Raw genomic sequence first — 21011 nt, forward strand, 5'->3', positions numbered from 1 at the left:
GCAGGCCGCTCTCCCGCCTCGCGCCCCGTGCTGAGCACCTGAGCGCCGGCCACGTTCGCCGGCAGGCCCGTGCAGCTCCCAGAACTCATCTTTTGCTTCCGTGCGCAGTGAGAAACAGGAAAATAATGAGTTTAAATACTTTAATCCACACGCTTTAGACCAGAGATAAATACAGCACAAACAACAGGACAACACAACAGCTCGTCAGGACGCTCAGGAGCAGCCAGTCCTTGCAAAATGTGCACTTGCAAGGCTCTGTGAGGAGCGCGGCGCCGGCCTTCCTCCAAAGAGCCTTGGGGAGCTCAGCCACAACAGGCTGCAGTGCCACTGACTACCAGGGTTTCAGTTTCACTTCTGTTGGGCGGGGTTCAGCCCTGACAGCTGCTGTGACTGCACGAGGTGCAGCTTTTATAGGCAGAACCTCACCCGGGCAAATAACACATTATTACCCTTATTATGACTGGAGTGAACGTGGCACTAGCCCACAGGTCAGTGCCAGCATCACCTGCTTCAGAAACATTGGATTAAGCCAGCGAGAATCGCAAACAACACAGAGCTGCATGGAAAGCTCCAGATTCACAGTGGGGACGGCCCAGCTGCTGGCAGTGAGGGCTGCAGTCCCACTCCTTACCCCCCCTTCCGAACACCAAAGGAGAATGTGGCATTTAAGAGCATTGCCACATCAAGAACCATGTAACCACTCGCCTTCAGAATCTGCATTGGAGGTTCAGTGTTATGCTGTAAGACCTCACGCAGCTGACAGCACCGAGCATTCAGATCTGCTCTGAGATCTGTTCCTGGGTGTGCAGAGAGAATGGTGCAGATGGCTTTTGTTGAGGTTGGACACTTAAACTGCATCATAAGGAAACAACTGTTTCATGACCATTCCTGTTCATACCATGCCTGTAAGAGAAACATAAAACCCACCCAGTTCTAAATGTCTTTCTTGGTTGATAAAACTGTTTACAACTTCCCCTTTTGGTCTATTATTTGCATGCTAAGCTCAGTGTTTTTTTTTTTTTTTTTTTTTTCTTTCCTTATTTAAAGCAACTTCAGAATATGCACACACATCCAATACAAATTCCAAGTCACAGTAGTTCCAAGCTAAAGAATAACTTTTCTTTTTTAAACTTTTAACATGCTGGTATTTTCTTGTAAGTAGTTATTATTAGTTACAGCTTTTCAGAGTCACGTTTGTACAGTATTCTGACCACTCATTACTAAATAGGAATAACTACTATACAGTTGAAGTTACAAGCTACAAAAATAAAAATCCATTCTGTTTAACTATAAAAACCCTATAAAGAGAAGATGGCTGGAGGTACTCAAGGATTACAACATTGGTAGGTGACAAAATGGCTTCTGAGGGATGTAAACTTCAAAGAATGCAGAATGCAACAAACTCACAACATGAGCTCCCACTTAGCCCTAGGAGAAAAGGATTTATGCTGAAAGCTGTAAACAACTGGCAAATGAAGCAGTGCAACAATTATATACAATAATAAAGAGTTTACAGCACAGTAAACAGGGTAGTATTAATGAGAAGTAAAATTTTACATACATTCATACTTTCAAGCAGCAAAGGCCAGATCCTCAGCTAAAGCATGACAGTGTAACATTACTAGTTTTAATGGAGGCATGTGGCTTTACTCCAGCTGAAGTCTGTCCCTGAGATGCCCAAAACCTGCACTGGGTATTCAGCACTCTGCTGTGCCTTTAGAACAGTGGCCTAAACAATGCTGCAATACAGAACCTGTAAATTCTCTCAATACATCTAATTGCTAAATGCCCTCTGTTGTTTCTTCCCCGCGTTCAAGGTGCAGCTATAGTGTCTCAGAGCAAAAATCAGAGCATTTTTAAGTAAGTGGTTCACATTCACCAGGATCACTGATGCTGCTACTCTTTTTAAATCTGATATCCTGATCTACTCCTACTGAGTACAATCTTGCTTCTTTTTTAAGAAAACTGCAAGTAGTGCTAAGTATGAAATACAGAACAAAAAAGGATTTTCAGCTAGAACATGTGAAGGTTCCTATGTGTCCTTCTCCTACCCACAGATTAAGTAGCTATGATGCAGTGCTGCTCTTCCAAAAAGCATTCCTAAGTACTGTAACATTCATACTGTTATGCTGTTTACAGCTAAGGTACAGTGCTTCAAGTTGGTTTGCTTTAACCAGTTAGATATGATAATATACACTGAAAAAAAGCTGTGAGCATCACTGCGTGTAATGCAGAGGCAGCAGGAACTGAAACAAGAACTTCAACTCCTGGTTCTGAGAACCTGTGGAAAATGTGGACACTCATCCCCAGCAGCAGAGAGCAAAAACTGCACTGTGAGAACAGGCCTGGGGGCTAGGAATGCTACGCCTGAGGTGCCCGTTCTAATATTTCCCAGGAATTATCTGAATAAATCAGTGACTGAGGCAACTGAACAAGGTGGGCTGCTGTGTGAAACCATTCAACGTGCTTTGCTGACAAGTTAGCCAGCATAAAGCATCGAAGAGAAAGCTCAAAGTGGAGAAATGCATAAATAAAGAAGTCCAACGAAGCCCAAGACAAAAAGTTCTGTGCGTATGGAAATGCACACATGCACCCTCCTCTCAACATGCACACAAACAAACGAGGTTGGAGCCAGGCAGGAAGCCATGCACAGGAAGGCTCTCCTTCAGTTTGCTGTTTGCATTTCACAAGACTGGGAGCCTACAGCAAAGGATGCTACAGAATGTGACCAAGCTTCTGTAACGCCAGCATGTTCAAAATCAACTCCTGGCAACCACTTTTGAGTGCTTGACAGTTTTTGTTAGTATTCACTCTCCACATTTTACCTAAGGTTACACTGTATGAAGACTGCCAGAATAACCTACTCATTGTTTGCCTTTATTTTTCCTCATTATTCATCAGTAAGAGGGCAAGGGAGAATCCTTCTGGGCAGGCTGTGAGGCCCAGCTGCAGAATACCCTCTTCTGGGTAAACGATGTACTGCAGTATTTTGAGGTTTGCAGTGCTTTCAGGGAGCTATCTGTACAGCAGCTATTTGTACCAGTGCTTTCTGTACCAACAACATTAAAACAAAAACATGTAGCAGTTTTAAAGCCACAACACAAGTCAACATTAAACAACTACTGCTATATTACAGGCTACAGAAAATAATCTATGTCAGCGTTACAATCTGGGAGCCCATTGCTCACATTCACTTTTAAAAGTTGGACCAAAATTTAAACAGTCCCATAAGAGTAACTCAAAATAACCAACTCTATTTGCAACACAGTGGAAAAGAGGACACATTTAAATGAAAGGACAGAGCACAGGAAGCAGCAGCAAGACTTCCCAATGGATCCTAGTGCTAACATCTGCTTAAAAAGCTTTTGTCGTCATGCATATGACAACTATATACAGTTGCAATAGAAGGATGACCACATGCCCGGTTGGAAACTGGACACATACAGCATATTCTCCACCCTATCAATGCAAATTTACAAGACTCTCTCCATGTCTGTAACAGTTAGACTTGCCACCTATTGCTTCCTGCAATCACCAAGTCAGTTCATGAAACAAACCTCTTTACTCCCACACCCAGGCATGGAACGATCTGTGCAATACAGACAAGACCATTTACCAGGGGCTCTGCCAACAAACGCACACCTAGATGTTACTTTCAATTCTCATCCTCCTTGCTTTCTGCAAAGGTACTGATAGATTTCCATTTCCCAAAGAGTATTTCACACTCAGGACTGGATTCCTGGCAAAGTGCACTAAGTGTGCGTCACTGGAACCTGCCCAGGCAGAACAGATGTGGAAAACCAGCTTACCTACCAGCAAAGAGGGGAGAAAAGAAAAGCGAAGCTTTCCAAGTCGTTTTTCTAGATGTTGGGAGTTTAAAGAAGGAAGTTTTTGATCCGCTGAAGATTCTTAAGCTATAAGATAATGTGAAAAATCACCTGATCAATGTCAGGGAGCTCTTAAATTGCACTCTGAACAGTTCAGATCAAGCAGCCAGTGGGTGCGACTTCTTGTGAGGAAATACTGCCCTTCAGAGCACATCCTCTGCTTTTCCAGAGCCATCTGTTTGTACATGGGAGTTACGTGAGAAGCACAATGTAGAACTTAAATATCTGTAGGATGCTCGTGTCTGTAAGTTAACAAATAAAAACAACTTTCCACTACAAGGCTTCTGAAGCTACAAATTGAAACTCTGTAACAAAACAAAAAAGTTAGGGCAACAGGTTTATCTAACATTGCATGTTTTTGCATATTTTAAATACTTTTTACATAGACCTCTATATTTACATACTATAAAACAACTCAGCTGAGGTGTGGGAGGCTGATGAATGAGACATTTCAAATGGTATCTGCCTTACAGTTCATTCTACTCCGATCACATTTCCAGATAACCAGCAGTAGTGCCAGACCTAGCACGTACACTTCCTAGAATGAATACTATCAATTTAAACATCCAGATAGAACTACAATTAAGGGTTTTAAAAATACTAACTTCCCCAAGGCTTAATAACTTATTTTAAAATGTAAATAGCTCATTCACTGTTAATGCAAACTTCTTTTTATAGATTGTTGAAAAAGTTTCTTCTTGCAAGACCCAGAGACAACCTGCCTTACCTAATGGTGTCTCTCACAGTCAGCATAAAGAAAAATGAAAAGTGATGGGGGAAATTTGACAAAAGCAGCAACATTTGGAAGTTCAGGTCCCTGATCTTAACTCGTAGCTCTCATCTGCTGCGGGTTTAATATACCTATCAGAAGAAGAAAAATAGGAAGCAGGTTTTCACTTCTGTTAACTGTGAAGGTGTTTTCACCTGAGAAGCTTCAGATATGTCAAAGTGACAGTGTACAAGCACTGGTGTATGTGTACTTAGCCTTCAATATGAGTATAAGCCACTTACTATGGCCCTACACTCACATGGGGAATGACGACTCGGGGTCGATAGAGATCTGATTCCTTAAGGGCCAGTCAGAAATCAAACGTTTAATTCCCCCTCCAGCCCAATGAACATGTGAACAACTGAACCTTCTAACCTCTGCAAACCTAGCCCTCCTCCTCAGACTGAAACAGTGAACAGATGGACTTGCTACCAATTGTTTTCAGGTAATTCATAGCAAGACCTTTAAAAAGCCTCTTGAATACCCTAATAATGATGGTTTGCCAGCCATCATCATTTAAAACCATCCATATATACCATATATATTTTGAACAGCTCCTTTGTCAAGTTTTCCTCCAGCAAGCCTCCTTAAGAATTAAAATGCATTGCTATTTACAAAAAGTAGAATTAATCTCTCACTGAACTGAAGCAGGCAGTCAGAGGATCATCCAGTGCAAATCACGGTACAACTATTTCCAAGCTGCATTTTGGGTACTAGGGCTTACAAAGCCACTAACAGAGTCATTTGCTAACATACCCCTCTCAGAAACCTTTGGTCCAAGAACATCTTACTTGCAAAGTGCCTTGCCAAGAGCCCCCACATCCTCCACTTTCCCAGTCAAACCTATAAGATGTGTTACTGCACAAGCAGGCACACCAAAAAGAATTTATCCTGCTCCCAAGAGATGGCAGCCAGGTGCAGGCTGTCCTCAGAAAAAACAGCTCATATTCTACCTATTCTGGTTTTCTGTTATGGAACTGTCCCCGGGAAAAAGAAGAGGTGCAAGCAGGCTGAACTCCCAGTGGTTCTCCTTTCCAAGGGTATACACCTTTTGCATGCAATACTGCATATGTGCACAAGATGTGATTCTACAGCAGGGAAGAACTGCAGCATCTGGCCCTTCCCTCCCATCACAGTAACTTGTCCAGCTGGAGAGGCTGGCTACCACTGCCAGTCTAAAAGGCAAAACAGTTGTGGTAATTCAGCTGCGAAAATGTTTGTGAATGTGAAACCATGGTTTCCTCAACCCTAATTAATTCACAAGTATGAACCTTACAGCATAATCCTTAAGCTAGATCAAGCATTCTCAGTGTTTTCAATGGGTCGAAGTTCTTCACTGCGTTCTGTTGCGTCCCACGGAATTTAAGCATCTTCATCTGTCTGCTCTCTCACGTGCTCCTGCTCAGACACGCTGGATGCGTCGTCGTCTGTTTGTTCACCCGAATGATACAACATCAGTGCGTGTGTCTTATGAGTTATGGTAACAGTGCATGGCCCCTGAGCCCACGGCTCTCCATCCACCTGCATTGGCATCTTTGAACTCTTCAAGATCAGCTAATGTTAAACAGAAGAAGACACAATCACAGCAGCTCAGTGTAGCTCTGAAGATACCTTTTTAAACTACAGCGTACTGATGTTGCACAGTTTGAGACTTGCAGGAGAGAAACTTAGAACATAATTCCTTGTACTCATAGGCCACCGACCACAGCAGCAGAAGTTGTTAATTATGCATGTCAGCCTTTGCTAAGTAAAGAAACATTCAGCTCAGCTGCGGACTGAAACCTTAGGCCATACAGATGAGTGCCTGAAGCTGTATGCTGCGTGCTGAAAAGACTTAGGGAAACACGTTCATAAAAGCTACTTACCCTCACTGTATGTGCCTGCCCTAGACGAACAGGATTGGCTAGTTTCACCTGAATCTGAGCACAGTGGAAGGAACCATGAACTCCAACAACTTCCAGAAGTCCATCATCGTGCCTATGAATTGAGAAAGCAGGCTCTTTTTTAGGGAGGCTTATGAGCTCTAGAGCACACATCCAAACATTACAGTCTTCCATTGTTGTTACCATAGAGAAGATAAATGTTACAACTATTTATTTCTCCTGAACAGTAGGTCACACTGAACAGCAAGGGAAGCTGTACAAAAGCAGGTCAAATACTGAGCAATACTCCTGGTATTCCCTACCTGGCTACTGGCAATTACAGGTATGTTGCATTCTGAGACTTACAGTGCCTGTTTAAAGCCCTTGATGAATTTCTGTTCTAGAAATTTTTAAGTCTTCTATCTTTCAGTCATTTTAGTCCATTACTAATCCAGAGAAAAAAAAAATAGCTTTTTTTGGCAAAGAACTTTGTCCAAATAATTTTTGGAAGCTCAGCCTCATGGGCATTTTAAGGGAACTATGGAATGTATTTATTTGTGTACCTTGCCAAGGGATAAGGTTCATCACCCATTCCTTCCCAGAGCCTACAGCCACCTCCCCAGTATCCAATGTTCAGGACAATGATGCCTTCCAAATTGGGTAACTCGATTCTCTCACCATCCAACTCTAGCTTTAAAAGAGAAACAGAAGTTAATTATCACATAGTGAATTCAGAACTGCAAGAAATGCTAATTATTCTCTTTATCCGTTTAATAGACTTATGCTTGAAGCAAGAAAAAAAAAAAAACAACACAAAACCAGCCTGTGAGCTAAACAGACCCTGGACAAATAGGATGGATTTTCTTCTCATACTTAAAAAAAAAAAAAATTATTTCTGATTTTACGACAAGATCAATACGTTGTGCTTTGTAATTGTAATCAATTTCTGTTAATAGAAAACACAAAACAAACAAAATGAGAACACACAAAAAAACCTTATTCGTGTAAGTCTCTGGTGCAGATTTTAACTCAGCCTCTGCAGCTGAACTGAGACCTGAGCCAAGAGCTGAAAACATTTCAGGAATTCTCTGTAAGCTCAAAGGCATGAATTCCATGAAGCAAGTTGCAGACAGCAAAGGAACCTGAGCATCAGGAAAACTCCACACAGCGCAGAGCTGTCCTTACACAAGTGTCCTTACAGAGTAAACTGCAAAGCTTTTTCCCTTTCCTTTTGTAAGGTAAATTTTTATACTCCACTATTTGCCTAGTAAATAAGGAAGTTAAAAAACTTACCTCAACTTTCTTGTTAAGATCTTTACATTCCTGTACTAAGCAGTCTTTGGTTCCATAAAAAAAATAAACGGCCTGCAAAAAACAAGGGGGAAACAGAAAACACTGTTAGAAAAAGGCAACACATATGAAGCCTACTGTAAATGTCATGTGCTGTCAGGACCAAACCTTATCATCTAACATGCACACCTAACACACCTGCACAACAGGACAGCTGTGCAGAGACTGCACCAGTACGGTTCACTAATGCCTGAAGACACATTTTCTTTCAGAATGAGAGCTCTAAAGACTGAAAATCAGCTGAACAGAAATGAATATACAATATTTAATTAGAAGAACTTACATCACAGGAGGGGGAAAAAACATGCGTAAGACAAGTCAGAAACAACAAGGAGAAAATGCCATTTTACCCAACACACCTTATTAATAATTCTGCTGGAAAACAGAGAGGGAGTCTTCTCACGATGGGCATGGAAATTTAGAGCCATAAGAGCATCGGGTCCTATAGAAAAGTAGTTGTTCATTGTGAATACCTGTAAGAGAAGATTTCTATTTATGATCTTATCAAGTATTATTAATTAGAAATTAAAAGCCACCACAGTTAATGGGAAGTAGGTAACCAGAAAATACAACTGTACAGGTATTCCACAGAATCCGTGCTTATAATTGCAAGCCATACCTTTGGCTTCCTTAAGTTGTAGTATCCTTTGCTTGTCACTTGAACTTTCCATCTGAAAAACAAAGCTATTATTTAGACTTGTGACAAAGAAACTACTCTCAGTATCAGAGCAGCTAAGGATCTCAAAAGACTCGCATTTAATTGAATTGCATCATAAAGGAGGTAAGCAATGCAGAACAACTAAACATAGGCTAAGTTTGGACCTCAGTTATTCTGCAGTTTCCTAACCCACTTAGGAATTTCACATCCACTGCTTTAATTGGATAGACCTATGGTAATATTTGGTTCTACAGAACTGACCTTTCCACTGCTACCCACCTGTCCAGCACGATCCCATCTGCCTCCATCACATTTCGTAGGATCTGTTCCACAGGGACTTCTCCAGCATAGCCTGCACCCCAGCCCAGTGTATTGGACAGGTCGTTACCTGTTCCTAGAGGTAAAATTGCAACTTGTGGGATGAAGCGTTCTTGCCCCTAGGACACAGAAACAGTGCACATTAGCTTCTTTTCAGCATTCATTTTCCACCTTCTCTCCCCTAACGTTGGAGTTACATAAGCACCATTAACCCTCAGAGCAGCTTGTTACCCAGTGCTGAGCGACACAGCTGCCACTATGAGCACAGCAGGTGGCCAGCAGAAGCACTTGCAGTAAGGATAATGCAAATAAAGGCAACGTCAAGCCATGGTGGGGAGAAAAGAAAATGCAAACGCAGCAGAGAAACAGTGCATTATTAATAGCAAACAGAACAATCCCTCAGGAAAATGATGCTTTGGTTCTGGAAAAAGGGAAGCCTGAACTACTTGTCCCATTTCCCGACCTGCTGCAGTAAGTCACTACTGCTGTTACTGTGTGCACCTCTGGGGAGTGACACAAAGAACACAAAGGCTGCCAACCACAATGAAACAAAAAGGCTCTCACAGCACTGAAGTGATGGCAGTTCTGAAAACCCTCGCATATATAATACTACTCAATTATGGACAGCAATTTACATGCCCCCAGAAACAAAGCCACTATGTAAGGTTCAGCAGTGTCACATGCACAAAGTGTCCTGAACAGATGCAGAGATGATGATTTCTTCAGGCAAAGAGCAACATACAAAATATCCTGTAGCAATTTTCAAATAAGCTTTTAACATCCAAAGCTTTTATACATTTTTCTTCATAACACAATGCATTTTTGTCCTCAGTACACATAAGCAGTTCTGCAATTATTTTTCTATAGGCTCATTCAGGAAGATGTCTGTGATAAAGGCAGGTAAGAGATTAGGCTGCAGCACTTCTCACCATAAGACAGCTTTTCATTTGAAGTACAATACCTTTATCTTCATTTCATCGATGGCATCCAGGACCCAGCCTACTGTACCATCCCCACCACAGACAAGAACCCTGACAGCATTGCAAGGCAGCAAGGAACAGAGTTGGAGTGCTTTAGCAGGCGTAATTTTGCTTAAATCAAAAACCTAGAACAAAGAAAATAAGTTCTGCAAGTTCACAGAATGGGACTCAGGATTTGCCTCACAAATAAACAACTTCAAGATGCTCATTCTAATACAAAATAAACATTCTCCATAATATCACATAAGCAAATGAGCTGTTTTGACTTTTTATGACCTGGATTCAGTCTCCCAGGGTCACAAAATAGCTCCAAGTGCTTCACTAGCAATAAATGCCACTGATAAATCAAGCTGACCAAGTCCTAAGAAAATCCTGTATCTAAAAACACTACAAGGAATTTTCTGAAGATAAAAGACTTCAGTTTAAAGTTATTCTAAGATATTCAAGATACAAAGAGGTCTGTTTTTTAAAGCCTTACTGGGATGCCTTTAAAACAAAGGCGCAGTGTTTTCTATTAGTCTGTATTCCAAAGCACTCTTTTGAACTTCAGAAGAGGAATATTAAGGTGCAGCCAGGAAATCCAAGGAACAACTCACTGCCGTCACGTCAACATCCTGTGCTGTCAGGGGAAAGTGTCAGCACAGAGCAACGGCCGCCAGCACCGCCATTCCACGAGAAAGCAGACACACAAACCAACATTTCAAATGAAGATCTAAATATTTCATTTTCTAAGAACCAGCAGACTACTTCGAGGGCCAGATACTTGTCACCAGAATGCCTGCATGTATTACACAGAAAACGTGCAACCCTTAGAAGAACCAGAACAAACACAGAGGTGGGAAGGCCCCACATTTGTCTTCCTGTAAACCTGTTCTTTCTAACAGAACAAACTGCATGAATTCGTTTCCTTTACTCTCCCTCAAGATCTTACTGCCATTACGGAAGCAAAGTGATGCTGATTCTAATTTCTGTTTTTATTTTACTATAGAGGCTTCTCACTGCAATTACCTGAACAGGGTTCAGCAGAATTTTAAATTCTCCTAGTAAAGTCTCACCCATGTTGTTCCCACTACGAGTGTTTGCCAGCACGATTACTGGGATCCAGTGCTCTCTGCAGTAAGGGACCACCTGCAAAAAGGCAACAATAAGTAACTTGCACTAATTCTGCCTGGTTGAAAATGCCTCAAGTCTTGCTCCAAAACCTGCCCTGTTTAAGTGCTGGTTAGCTGGAACTCATCAAAATAAACAAGTATTTTCAGCACACCAAGGCTGAACATTTCCATTCTGTAGTGTCCAGGACAACAAACACTGCAGAGTTAGATAAGTAACAAAATATTACAGAACTGTTCAAGCAGTGATGTTTCTCATACACAGTTTTGGTATGCAACAGTTCTTGTGATGTAAGGACACTTCTTCCCACACCTTTACCAAATTTTCAGATTTTATTACAAAGCAGAAGCCAGACAATGTATATATATAAAAGGAAGCAGCAGACAATTACCTTTTCATAATCAGTTCTTCTGTCTTTACGCATCTGGTTGATTGCAGACAGGTAGTAGGGTGGAATAATCAGGTCTCTGAATTCTCCAAACGTGCACTCCTCAATCTTTAAACAATCCAACATGCATTCATCATGGACAGTGCACTGACACCACACACACCTGGAGAAGAGACCAAAAACCGAGAGAATTCATCCTCAAGTAACTGGCATATAAATGTTGCACATTTATTTTAGAGAGACTGGAAAGCACTCACATCACATGCACTGCTACAGGTAATACTCTAAGCCCGTTACAGAAAACACTGTGCAGTCTGTAGAATTTGGAACGACAATCTGTTGGCTACAAAGACAAATACAGAACTTCATCATGTCACTGAATGTTTAGAAAAACGTCTGAATTTTGTGAACTAAATTACTTTTAAATTAATTACATGCTTTTAACTCCAAAAGTCAGACGCTACAAATATTCACTTGCAGCCAGTGCAATATAAAGCCACACTCAGAGCTCATATGTGAAACTGAGCTCCTATCCATCCTTCCTGAGCATATACTACAGTACAGCTCACTAATTTAAGATGTTACTGCTACATTAAATGCCTTTTAAGTATATTTCTTAATAGTGGTAATATTCTCAAGTCTGAAGCCCAAAACATTGCACTTGCACAGTACTGTGCAAGGCCCATTGGATTTCGTTATGCAAAACTGCTCAGCTTTTTGGCCTATTCTAGAAGCCATCCTGGAAAACAGAGTAGAACAAGAGGGAATACTGCAACACCTCCTGCCAGCCTCTGCAAAACGTTAATCCTCACTTGCCACATCCAAAGCCTGGGTTTAAGCAGCTGTGAAAGCTATTTTTGGAGTCCTTCTGCTTAACCCAGCACACAACTAGAGCAGCAGAGATATCTGCCTGCACTGTAGACAGTGAATATCAAGACACTGCGTTTTCTCCCTCTCACACTTTTGATTCCCAAATCCGGACCCTTTTCTACTCTGCTAGGCACACTCTCAAGATCTCATTTCTGACAGTATGCCTGTTTAGACTGAATTCTGCTGACTTACTGCCAAACTGACAGTATGACACAGGAGTAAAGAAAAGCAGACAGCTGACATCCTCTGGGAAGGCAGAGGTCACACTTTGCACTGCTCACAGGATGAGGACTATCAGCTCTCTATCCTGGCCCAACATCTCATGCTGATAACTTTAAAAGCACCCTTGCTGATGCAGTATGAGCCCTTGAATGTTGTCTTATAATTTCTTTATCATTATTGCCACAAACTGTAACAATGGACTATATTACACCAGGTTTTAAAACCTTCCTATTTGCTTATTCTGGGTGTTTCTAAAAGGGAAAAATGAAACAGTTATGGTAGGGTTGGTTGTTCTAGCTGCACTGATCAGATGCCAATTTTACAGTTACATGGGCATTTTTGGCAACCTGAAACACGTGCTGTGCCACTGCTGTAATCACACCGTACAAACAGGCGCATCAGAACTTCCTCATGCCTGTCCTCAAAACACAAGCTCTCTTGGGCTTAGTCTTCTAGATGTAATTATATAGCAGCTAGCATATCACGATGGAGAAATGCAATTAAGAGAACAAGCAGACACAAGAGGCAACGTCTTAACATATGAGTGAAATTATTGACCACAACTCATTTTGTCATAGATTCTTCCACACAGTTTTTGTGGCAACGTGCTCCAACAATACCGGGGTAAATACAGCACAGAAACGGCAGCACACTTTCCCACGGAAAGCCAGTCTCCACCGCAGTACCTGTAATCGCAGAGCTTGGGCTGCGTGCCGCACTGCTGCTTGCACACCACGCAGTGGCTGCAGAGCGGGACGTTGCCCCTGATCCAATGGTGCGGCATAGAGCCGCGGGCTCCACCTTCGCTCCTCATCACGATTTCCTTGCAGAGGAAATGCTGGTCGGCCTTCTTCAGGCATCCCTCGCAGACGCGCAGCCCGCAGCAGCTGCAGAAAGTGCCCCGGAGGACGTGCTGAGAGCACACGCAGCAGTAGGAGGGCTGCCCGAAGAGGTCCGTGTAGTGCCAGTCGTGCTCGCTCTTGTAAAAGATGTCACGTATCAGCATCTGCCGCCGGGAGCGGTGGAAGCTGCACCACAGGGTGATCAGCACGGGCAGGATGACGGAGCACAGCGTCCAGAACACCAAGCTCCGGTCCGCCACGACCGACGACATGGAGAAGGCTCCGCTCCCGCTCTCTGCTCCCGCCATCCCCACCGGCGCGGCCTCCCCGCCTACCCCCTCACGTCGCCCGAGGAGACGGCACGGCGAGGCCGGGGCCGGCTGCCCGCCGCGAGGAAACGACGGGCGGCTTCGGAAAGCATCTTCCGACCCCTCGCCGGCTCTAAGCGCCTCCGATCCCACCCACCCCGCTGCGGGGCCTCGGCGCCGGCAGGGACGAGGAACTCCGATGCCGCCAGCCCGGCCGGCCCGGCCCGCAGCGGCCGTGGGGGGGCGCGAAGCGGAAGCGGAAATGGCCGCGGCGGTTGCCGGGCAACGGGCGCCGCCCGGAAAGTGGCTGCTGCAGCCGGCGCCGAGGTGCGATCTGTGCCCGGCGTTTCGAAGCCTCGCGCCGCAATGCTGTGCTGTACAGTGCAGTGCAATGCAGTGCTATGCTGTGCTGTGCAGTGCTGTGCTGTGAAGGCTCCCCTGTAGCAGTTCTCAAAACCGACAGTCGGTGCCATTAGAAGCCGCAGTTCTTTGCGAGTCAAGAACAAAAGGTTCAGCTGTGAGCGCAGTCCGGGCAGTGCACTCATCATCCGGCCTTCCCACCGCATCCACACGGAACTGACTACAGTCCGGCTCAGCGCCGCTGGGCGGTGTTTGGCCCGTGACACCTATGAACGAAACACGTTTCTTAAAGTCCTGCCCTCGCTTCCCGCTCTGCTAAATGGTGAAGGCGTTTACCATCCCGTTTTCAAGCAACTTGTCCGAGGAAGAGTTTTCTGTGTTTTCAGCTGTGTGATTCCATTAACTCGATACAAATTTCTGCTTTGTGTTTGTCCTGCTGAGAGTTAAACCAGGTGAATCGATTCCTCTGTGTTAGAGACAGGAGCTTTTAACCATTCAGTTTGGCTTTCAGCAAAGCGCTCGTTTTTCTCAGGCAGCTGAGCCCATTGCTGTGCTAGGTGGAAAGCAGGCCTGTTTTCACACAATTAAAACACCCTGCAAAGATCAGAAGGCTCAAGTGGAAAAATGGTCTTCTGTTTTCCTCCCCTCAGGAGCAGAGCTATGCTGAGAATGTTCGAGCAGAGAATAGCCATATTCAAAGCTTCGCTCCAGATGTCTTCAAAATCGTACTGTAGGTCACATTAGTTAAAGCATCAACAAACATTTGTGACTGACGTAGCTACTTCAAATAGGCTCGTGCCCCCGTCAGCACTGCTCAGACTGGAACAGGCTGAGAGAAAGCAGAATCAGAATGAAGCAGTTGCTTGTGTTTATCTTCCTCCTGGCCCTCATGACCGCCTTTGCAGGTAGGAGTCTATATAAAATAAACCCGTGCATGGATGTGATTACGGAGTAAGAGATGCAGAACACATTGTCATAATATTAGTGCTTTGTATTTTAGGATCTTCATATTTCAGTTTTAATACTTAACTTTTTATACATTGCAGGCGTTCCATGATCTGACTTGGAACAAGTGAGCTATTGTATCAGATGTTTTACTCTCTGTGTGCACACTGCAGTCATTTATTCTAAAACCAAAACACCATTTTACGAGCTTATAATTTTAATATTATTTCACCAAACTCTCCTTTGCTTTACATAGAGAAATAATCTTGAAAAGTAAAGCGAAACAGAAAAGAATCGGAAGAGTTACTAACGTTAGTGATTAGATGGTGCTGTTATATTTTTTCAATTTAGGCAGTAACATTAATATGTAGGATTTGTTACATGCTGGTAGGACCAGACTATAGAAAGCACAAGTATAAAAATGGTTTAAAATTCCACTCGTATCTTCTGGAATGCAGTATCCCCTGGGAAGGGGCTGTAATGAAAGAACACTTTGTATATAGACAAAAATAAAGTTTGGAGACATTTCTTTTTACAACTGACAGATAAAACATTAACTTCATGGTAATTTCATAACTAGCTGCTGCTTTTCCATCCGTAGACACTTCACCAATTTTGGCTGAGAAAGAAGCCAAACAGATTCTGAGAACTCGTCGTGAAGACAGACAAAGAAAAGCTGGTTTCCCTGATGAGCCAATGAGGGTGATTTATGGCATTTACTTTTGCATTGCATTTATTAAAAAAAAAAAAAAAATAGGGAGGGGGGGAGTGCTTAATATTAGATTTGTACAGGTAAAATTCCAGAGAGTAAGTTATGGAAGTTACTTAAGCAGCCGAGTTCTTCTGTGAAATATTAAAAAACTCTGTTGCATTCCTTCAGTTTGTGTCAGGTAGCATTTTGTAAGTGCTGAACGCTGCTCAGGACATGTACAGTGCAGAAATTATGTATCATAAATGCCGGTTAGGTTATTGAGAAGCAGTGGCTTTTCATTTACAGAAATGTGGAGTTCATCAGGTTGTTCCTGAGAAATGAAATAACAGGAAATGTCTTCTGCTTCCAGCACGTTCTGCACTCAAGGCAGAAAGGAGGTGCAGGTGTCAGTGGTCAGTGTGGAGGTTGAGGCAGCTCTGCACCAGCTTTTAATTCACTTACTTTCATTTGCTTTTTTATGACTGCTACAGCAGTATATGACATTGTAGAGATTTTCAGCTGCTAGCTTAATGCAGCAGCATTCTTTTCATGTGTAATATTTACTTTTATTGATCTCTAACCCAAATTACAACAAAAGGAACATGAAAGAATTAGGAACCTTCTGTTTTGCATGCTTCAAGAAGATCTAACATACAGTTCTGCACTTCTTGAGTATTACTTAAGGTATTTTAAAATTAGTACCTACTTTGTTCCAAGGTAAATAAACCAAGCTAAAATTATATGGCTCTGAAGAGGCAAAAGCCACAGAATCCAGAAAGAACACAATAGATTGTGCATATATGAGGAGTACAGGGGCTCAGTTTAGCAAGGTGCTGGACACTTCTGAACTCCATAGGCACAAAGAGCACTACCTACCTTGTAAGGCTGAGCTCAATGCGTGCCAGGCTCGTGGAGACAGCTAGTGGTTTTCTCTTTCTAATGCTTATTGTATCCCAGCCAAAAAGAATCCACCTGGCAGTCCTGACCACACAGCACTTCCAACATACACTTATTTGTCAACTGTGACAGCCACAACAAACCAAAGCTGTCACAAAAATACTGCACCATGCTTGTTAACAATCTTGAACAATTACGAATGTACGACAGCACCAAGAAACCAATGGGTGCACGCTTCAGGGTTGGGTTGGTTTCCATGCTGTTGTTGAAGGTGCTTTGCAGTTGTTGACGATTGGTGGGAACACATCCCAACCACGCTAATGCTCCATATAACACCATGATTATATATACATTATGTAGTAAATATCTTAAATATAAAATCAAACAGCAGGAGAGTGAGATCGAGTTAAACTCTGTGTTACAGGAAGTGAAATGAGCTAGGGCTAGAGAAGCATTTGATTACTGATCTCTGCTGCTCTGCCCTGGCCACTTTGCAAACACTTCTCTGCAAGAAAACCCAAATGTAAGGGTATTTGTTTTGCTCACTGAAAGTCAATGTTTTCAGTAGAAAAGAAAATATCCTTCAATAAAAAAATCCATCCCTCCTCCCAAGTGGAACATGGAGATTTTCAGTTGTGCATGAAGGGCCATGGCTGCTGTATCCCTGTGCACAATTCTACCCCAGACTCAAAGAGAAAAATTGATTTTGTATGGATTCTTTGTAGCGGAATGAAATTAATGCTGAGATGAACCTGCCTCTGTTCAGCCTTTTTAAGCAAAAGCTGTTTGTCCAGGCCAGCTCATGCTGAGCTGAGGAATTTAATTTGCAATTCTTTGTGACACAGTTTGACTTCCACAGTGCTGTTTTACTAAAAAAGCCATCCAGTTACAGACAGCGAGATCTGCCATCTTTGATTATTTTAAAATGTCGTTTATGTTATCAACACATTTCAGTCTTACTTTAACCAAGGCGCTGCTTTCTGTCATGTAGAATCTTTCCAGTCATACAGTCCTGTTCTCTGCAAGTCCATGACGCAGCCCCACTGAGGGACTGGAGCCAGGGCACTTTGCACTGTGAGGAGCACAGAGCACAGCGATGCTCCTGCTTCCTGCTGCCATCCTGCTCCAGCCCTCTGGGCAGCTCAGAAAGCAGAGAACTGGATAACAGCAGGAATGCTTGGCTTGTGCAGAGAGTTTATGCTACAGCTTCAGTTGCTGCATTACCCAGTGTGCTGAGCAATGGGCTATCTGTCTGAAAAAATCCCTCTCTCTCCCTAGGCTTGTAAGCCCACATGCATTAGCACTGTAACTGTTTAAAAGCAAATTTTCTTCCTGACGGAGGTCGAGTTTTTGGCACATGACTCATTCAGTTCAACAACTTGTTGCAAACCCTCTAATTCGTATTATTTATATTTTACACACCAGCAGTCAGCACTGATGCAAAGTGGTTGCTGGAACCCTGCAGGGTACTGCCACAGATCTGATCAAATCGATTGTCAAAAGAGGCTACAACAAGCCTGCCTCTGAGATTCCTTTTGTAACCCAAGGACCAAAGAGGCTTCTGTGTGGATATGCCAATAAAATACGTGTATGCAGAATTCTTTAATTATGAATATTTTTACAAAATTCTTGCCCAACACCTTTACTAGTCTGGCTGATACCAATCATTAAGTATTGCTGCGTTACGACAAACTAACTAGAAATCCCATTTCATTACATCTGACAATTTTCAGAGGTAAGTTAATTGTCCTTGTGCAAGCTGTAAAATTGACCGGGTTCATTGGCCTGACATCAGGTCTGAGTGGTTGCATAATTAAATTACACCTTCTTGTCTTCAAGTAGGAGCACATGCTTTATCTCCAGCGCTTGGAGCAGAGATCAGAAGAGCAGTTCCTGGAACACTGGTTGAACCCACACTGCTTGCCGCACTGCAACCGGGATTTAGTCCATCCAATCTAATGGTCTCGCCTACCCTGTGACTGGTATGTATCCATTTCTTTTACAGTGCATATTTCCTATTTAGAATAAAAAGTAGAGCCACAAGCCAGAAGAGGAGAGAAAGAACTAGTGGCTAGAGAGGCACCTTATGCTGAAACGTGTCTGGCAGTGGAACAGGGCAGTGGCACCAACTGTGTCGCTGTAGTTCTGTTCAGGTTAGTAAACCATTTGATTATACACTGCTGTATGGATATAAGTTGGTAACTACATAACATGCTTATTAACTTTGCTTGATATTGCTCCTGTTTCTTTCCTGTCTGCTTGTGCTCCATTTCCAGTGCGTCTGTTTAAAGTCTCGTACTCACCTAACTTTCAGTAAGGGCTGTGGCAGGATGAACCTCAGTCTGCACCCTGAGGTGTTTGAGATGCAGTCTGACCTGCTAGGAGCGGAGGCTGTTCTGCAGCACCTCAGCTGCAGCAATTTGCTAAGTGCTGATTTTTTAAATGGAACTTTCTGCTTAGTACACGTGCTGGTAAGCATTAACACAGAGCATCTGCATGGGTTATTAGTTCTGTTTGTGATTTTCAACATCAGTATAATAGACAGAATATTTTCTTTCTTGCCTCCGCTTATCATATACATCATAATGTTCAATGGGAAAATATAGTCTGAAGCACAGCCCAGAAACTAGGCATTACTCATAATCCAACTGGTAACAATATGCCACATCCCAACAGAACACTGGGGTTGTGATGCAGTCATGCTTTCCTTTTTCCTTGTGTGTTTTGTCTGCAGATACACAAACTTCACAAACTGAAGATGTTTTGGGGGAAGACAGATATAAACTTGTAAAGTATAAGGATTAATCCCAAATTTTTCTAATTCTTAGTGGCTGTTTGTGACACTGAAAGAGAAGACACCTACATTTGTATATCCTGTATATCTGTATATGTACATACAGATATTTGTGTATCTGTGTATCTATATATCTCTATATAACAGGATAAGCCTTCCAGCTTACATTCTTCAAACAGACATGAGATTTCTCAGCTGGGATAAGCTTGTTCCCACCATAATGACAATGCTGTATCACTCACAATCAACTTCTCACCATAAAAACTGCAGATTCAGGAGCATACCTTCAAAAGCATTTCAGCAGTAAAATACAAAGATGACATCTGTCAGGGCTGGTGCGATTTGAAAGTTAGAAAGTTCATCTGCTTAAAATTATGCTAGGCATCTATCTGTACCTGTATGCATCTAAATGCCTTTGAAAACCTGGATACTGGGGCAGACTTCAATGGAGCTATGCTAATCCACAGTAAGCCAAAGGTCTGCAACTTATTTAAAAACAAAACCACAGGATTCCCAGACCTGAGCCCTGGGAGGTAAGTGGGCAGATTTCAAAAAGCCTTTCCAGCTGAGACACAGCTGAAAGCTGGCTCACTTCTATCCTGCTCACAGTGAGGTGAAGAATTAATGTTAGAAAAGTGCTTAAAAGATTTGAAGCCTTTTGTATGTTATTATTCTGGCCAATTTCTCCATGTGTTTTAAGTATATTTTCATTCTTTTTCCCTGCAGATCTCTTCATGGCTGTGGAAGAAGATACATAGTGTGACTGTGCTGAGGACAAGATTATTACTGCATTGGCTATGTGCTCATTGTGGAGCTGAATCTCTTTGCAATAATTACAATCTTCGTGCTATGGCAAAACTTCCAAACATAGGTAGCCAGCCATATTATAGACCAATATACATTTTCCACCTGTAAAGGAAATAGTGACTGCATGCATGAATAAATAAAGACTTTCCTCCAAGTTCTGAGCTACAGGCAAGAATAAATCACTAATGAGTCTAGAGGATGCTTTCTAAGAGGACAGCTTTAGTCCATCTGAAGTAAACGGAACTTAAATGGACTTTGGAGGAAATGTTAATTATAGTTTTGTAGCTTAAATAACATCATATGAAGACACAAACATTTATGCAACGCTGATCTATGTTCAATCACTTGATGAGCACTTCGTGTATGGTTTCATAATAAATGCTTAATTCAAATCCATCTTCACACGATTCTGTTATGCCTTGACAATATGTGCTAAAAAAGATTACTGGAAGTGAGGCTCAGGATTGCAAAGTGATTTCTTTTTGCATTGCAAGCATTTCAGTGTGAGGGCTTTCTACGTTCAGCAGGTGGGAGGGAAGGGGCAGTCTAATCACTCTGTGGTTTCACAGCAAATCTTTTCCCACTCCTTTTCATTCTCAGATCAGCCACATGTATCCAGCCATCCCCCTTCTGCCTGTGTGCCTTTCTAACTCATGGCTTGGTACAGAATATCTTGTACAATTGGATGGTAAACAGATGATATCTGCTGAACATCACGAGAGAAGTCTCAACTGCTCTGACCTAACAGTCATGATTTGTAACAGCAATAGAATTAGTTATGGACAGACTCAGCTAACAGCTTAGCTTCACTGCAGTCACACTGAGACCCCGATGACGGGTAGCTAAATTAAAAGCAATCTGATGAAGATAACATTACTGCATCATCAGAGCATTTATTAGGCTCAAATAGCACAACAGTGCTAATACACTTTCCTTCCAGTAAGATGACTCCC

The 21011-nt window shown here is 42.6% G+C and overlaps 2 protein-coding genes across 3 annotated transcripts; one reads left to right on the forward strand and one right to left on the reverse strand.

Annotated features, from left to right (window-relative positions):
- Positions 1 to 126: 126 nt before the first annotated feature.
- DGKE (diacylglycerol kinase epsilon) lies at positions 127 to 13573 on the reverse strand. Of its 2 annotated transcripts, none has more exons than XM_042833068.1 (11): positions 13101 to 13573; positions 11326 to 11485; positions 10833 to 10952; positions 9806 to 9949; positions 8806 to 8963; positions 8488 to 8539; positions 8228 to 8341; positions 7812 to 7883; positions 7082 to 7209; positions 6522 to 6633; positions 127 to 903 (listed from the first exon to the last, which is right to left on the reverse strand). In XM_042833068.1, the coding sequence occupies exons 1-11, from the start codon at positions 13562 to 13564 to the stop codon at positions 877 to 879; spliced, it is 1551 nt and encodes a 516-aa protein (XP_042689002.1). In that variant the 5' UTR covers positions 13565 to 13573; the 3' UTR covers positions 127 to 876. The 2 variants fall into 2 exon arrangements, with proteins under 2 accessions (XP_042689002.1, XP_042689000.1); XM_042833066.1 differs by having other exon boundaries at positions 127 to 6210.
- Positions 13574 to 14751: 1178 nt separating this feature from the next.
- CUNH17orf67 (chromosome unknown C17orf67 homolog) lies at positions 14752 to 20366 on the forward strand. The gene is made up of 4 exons (XM_042833100.1): positions 14752 to 14829; positions 15471 to 15571; positions 18300 to 18439; positions 19978 to 20366. Exons 1-3 carry the CDS (start codon positions 14775 to 14777, stop codon positions 18414 to 18416), a joined length of 273 nt encoding a protein of 90 aa, XP_042689034.1. The 5' UTR covers positions 14752 to 14774; the 3' UTR covers positions 18417 to 18439; positions 19978 to 20366.
- Positions 20367 to 21011: the final 645 nt, after the last annotated feature.

Source organism: Centrocercus urophasianus, unplaced genomic scaffold, assembly GCF_019232065.1.
Source record: "Centrocercus urophasianus isolate 14NV4802_14NV808 unplaced genomic scaffold, USGS_Curo_1.0 seq_40, whole genome shotgun sequence".
Classification (NCBI taxonomy): Eukaryota; Metazoa; Chordata; class Aves; order Galliformes; family Phasianidae; genus Centrocercus; species Centrocercus urophasianus.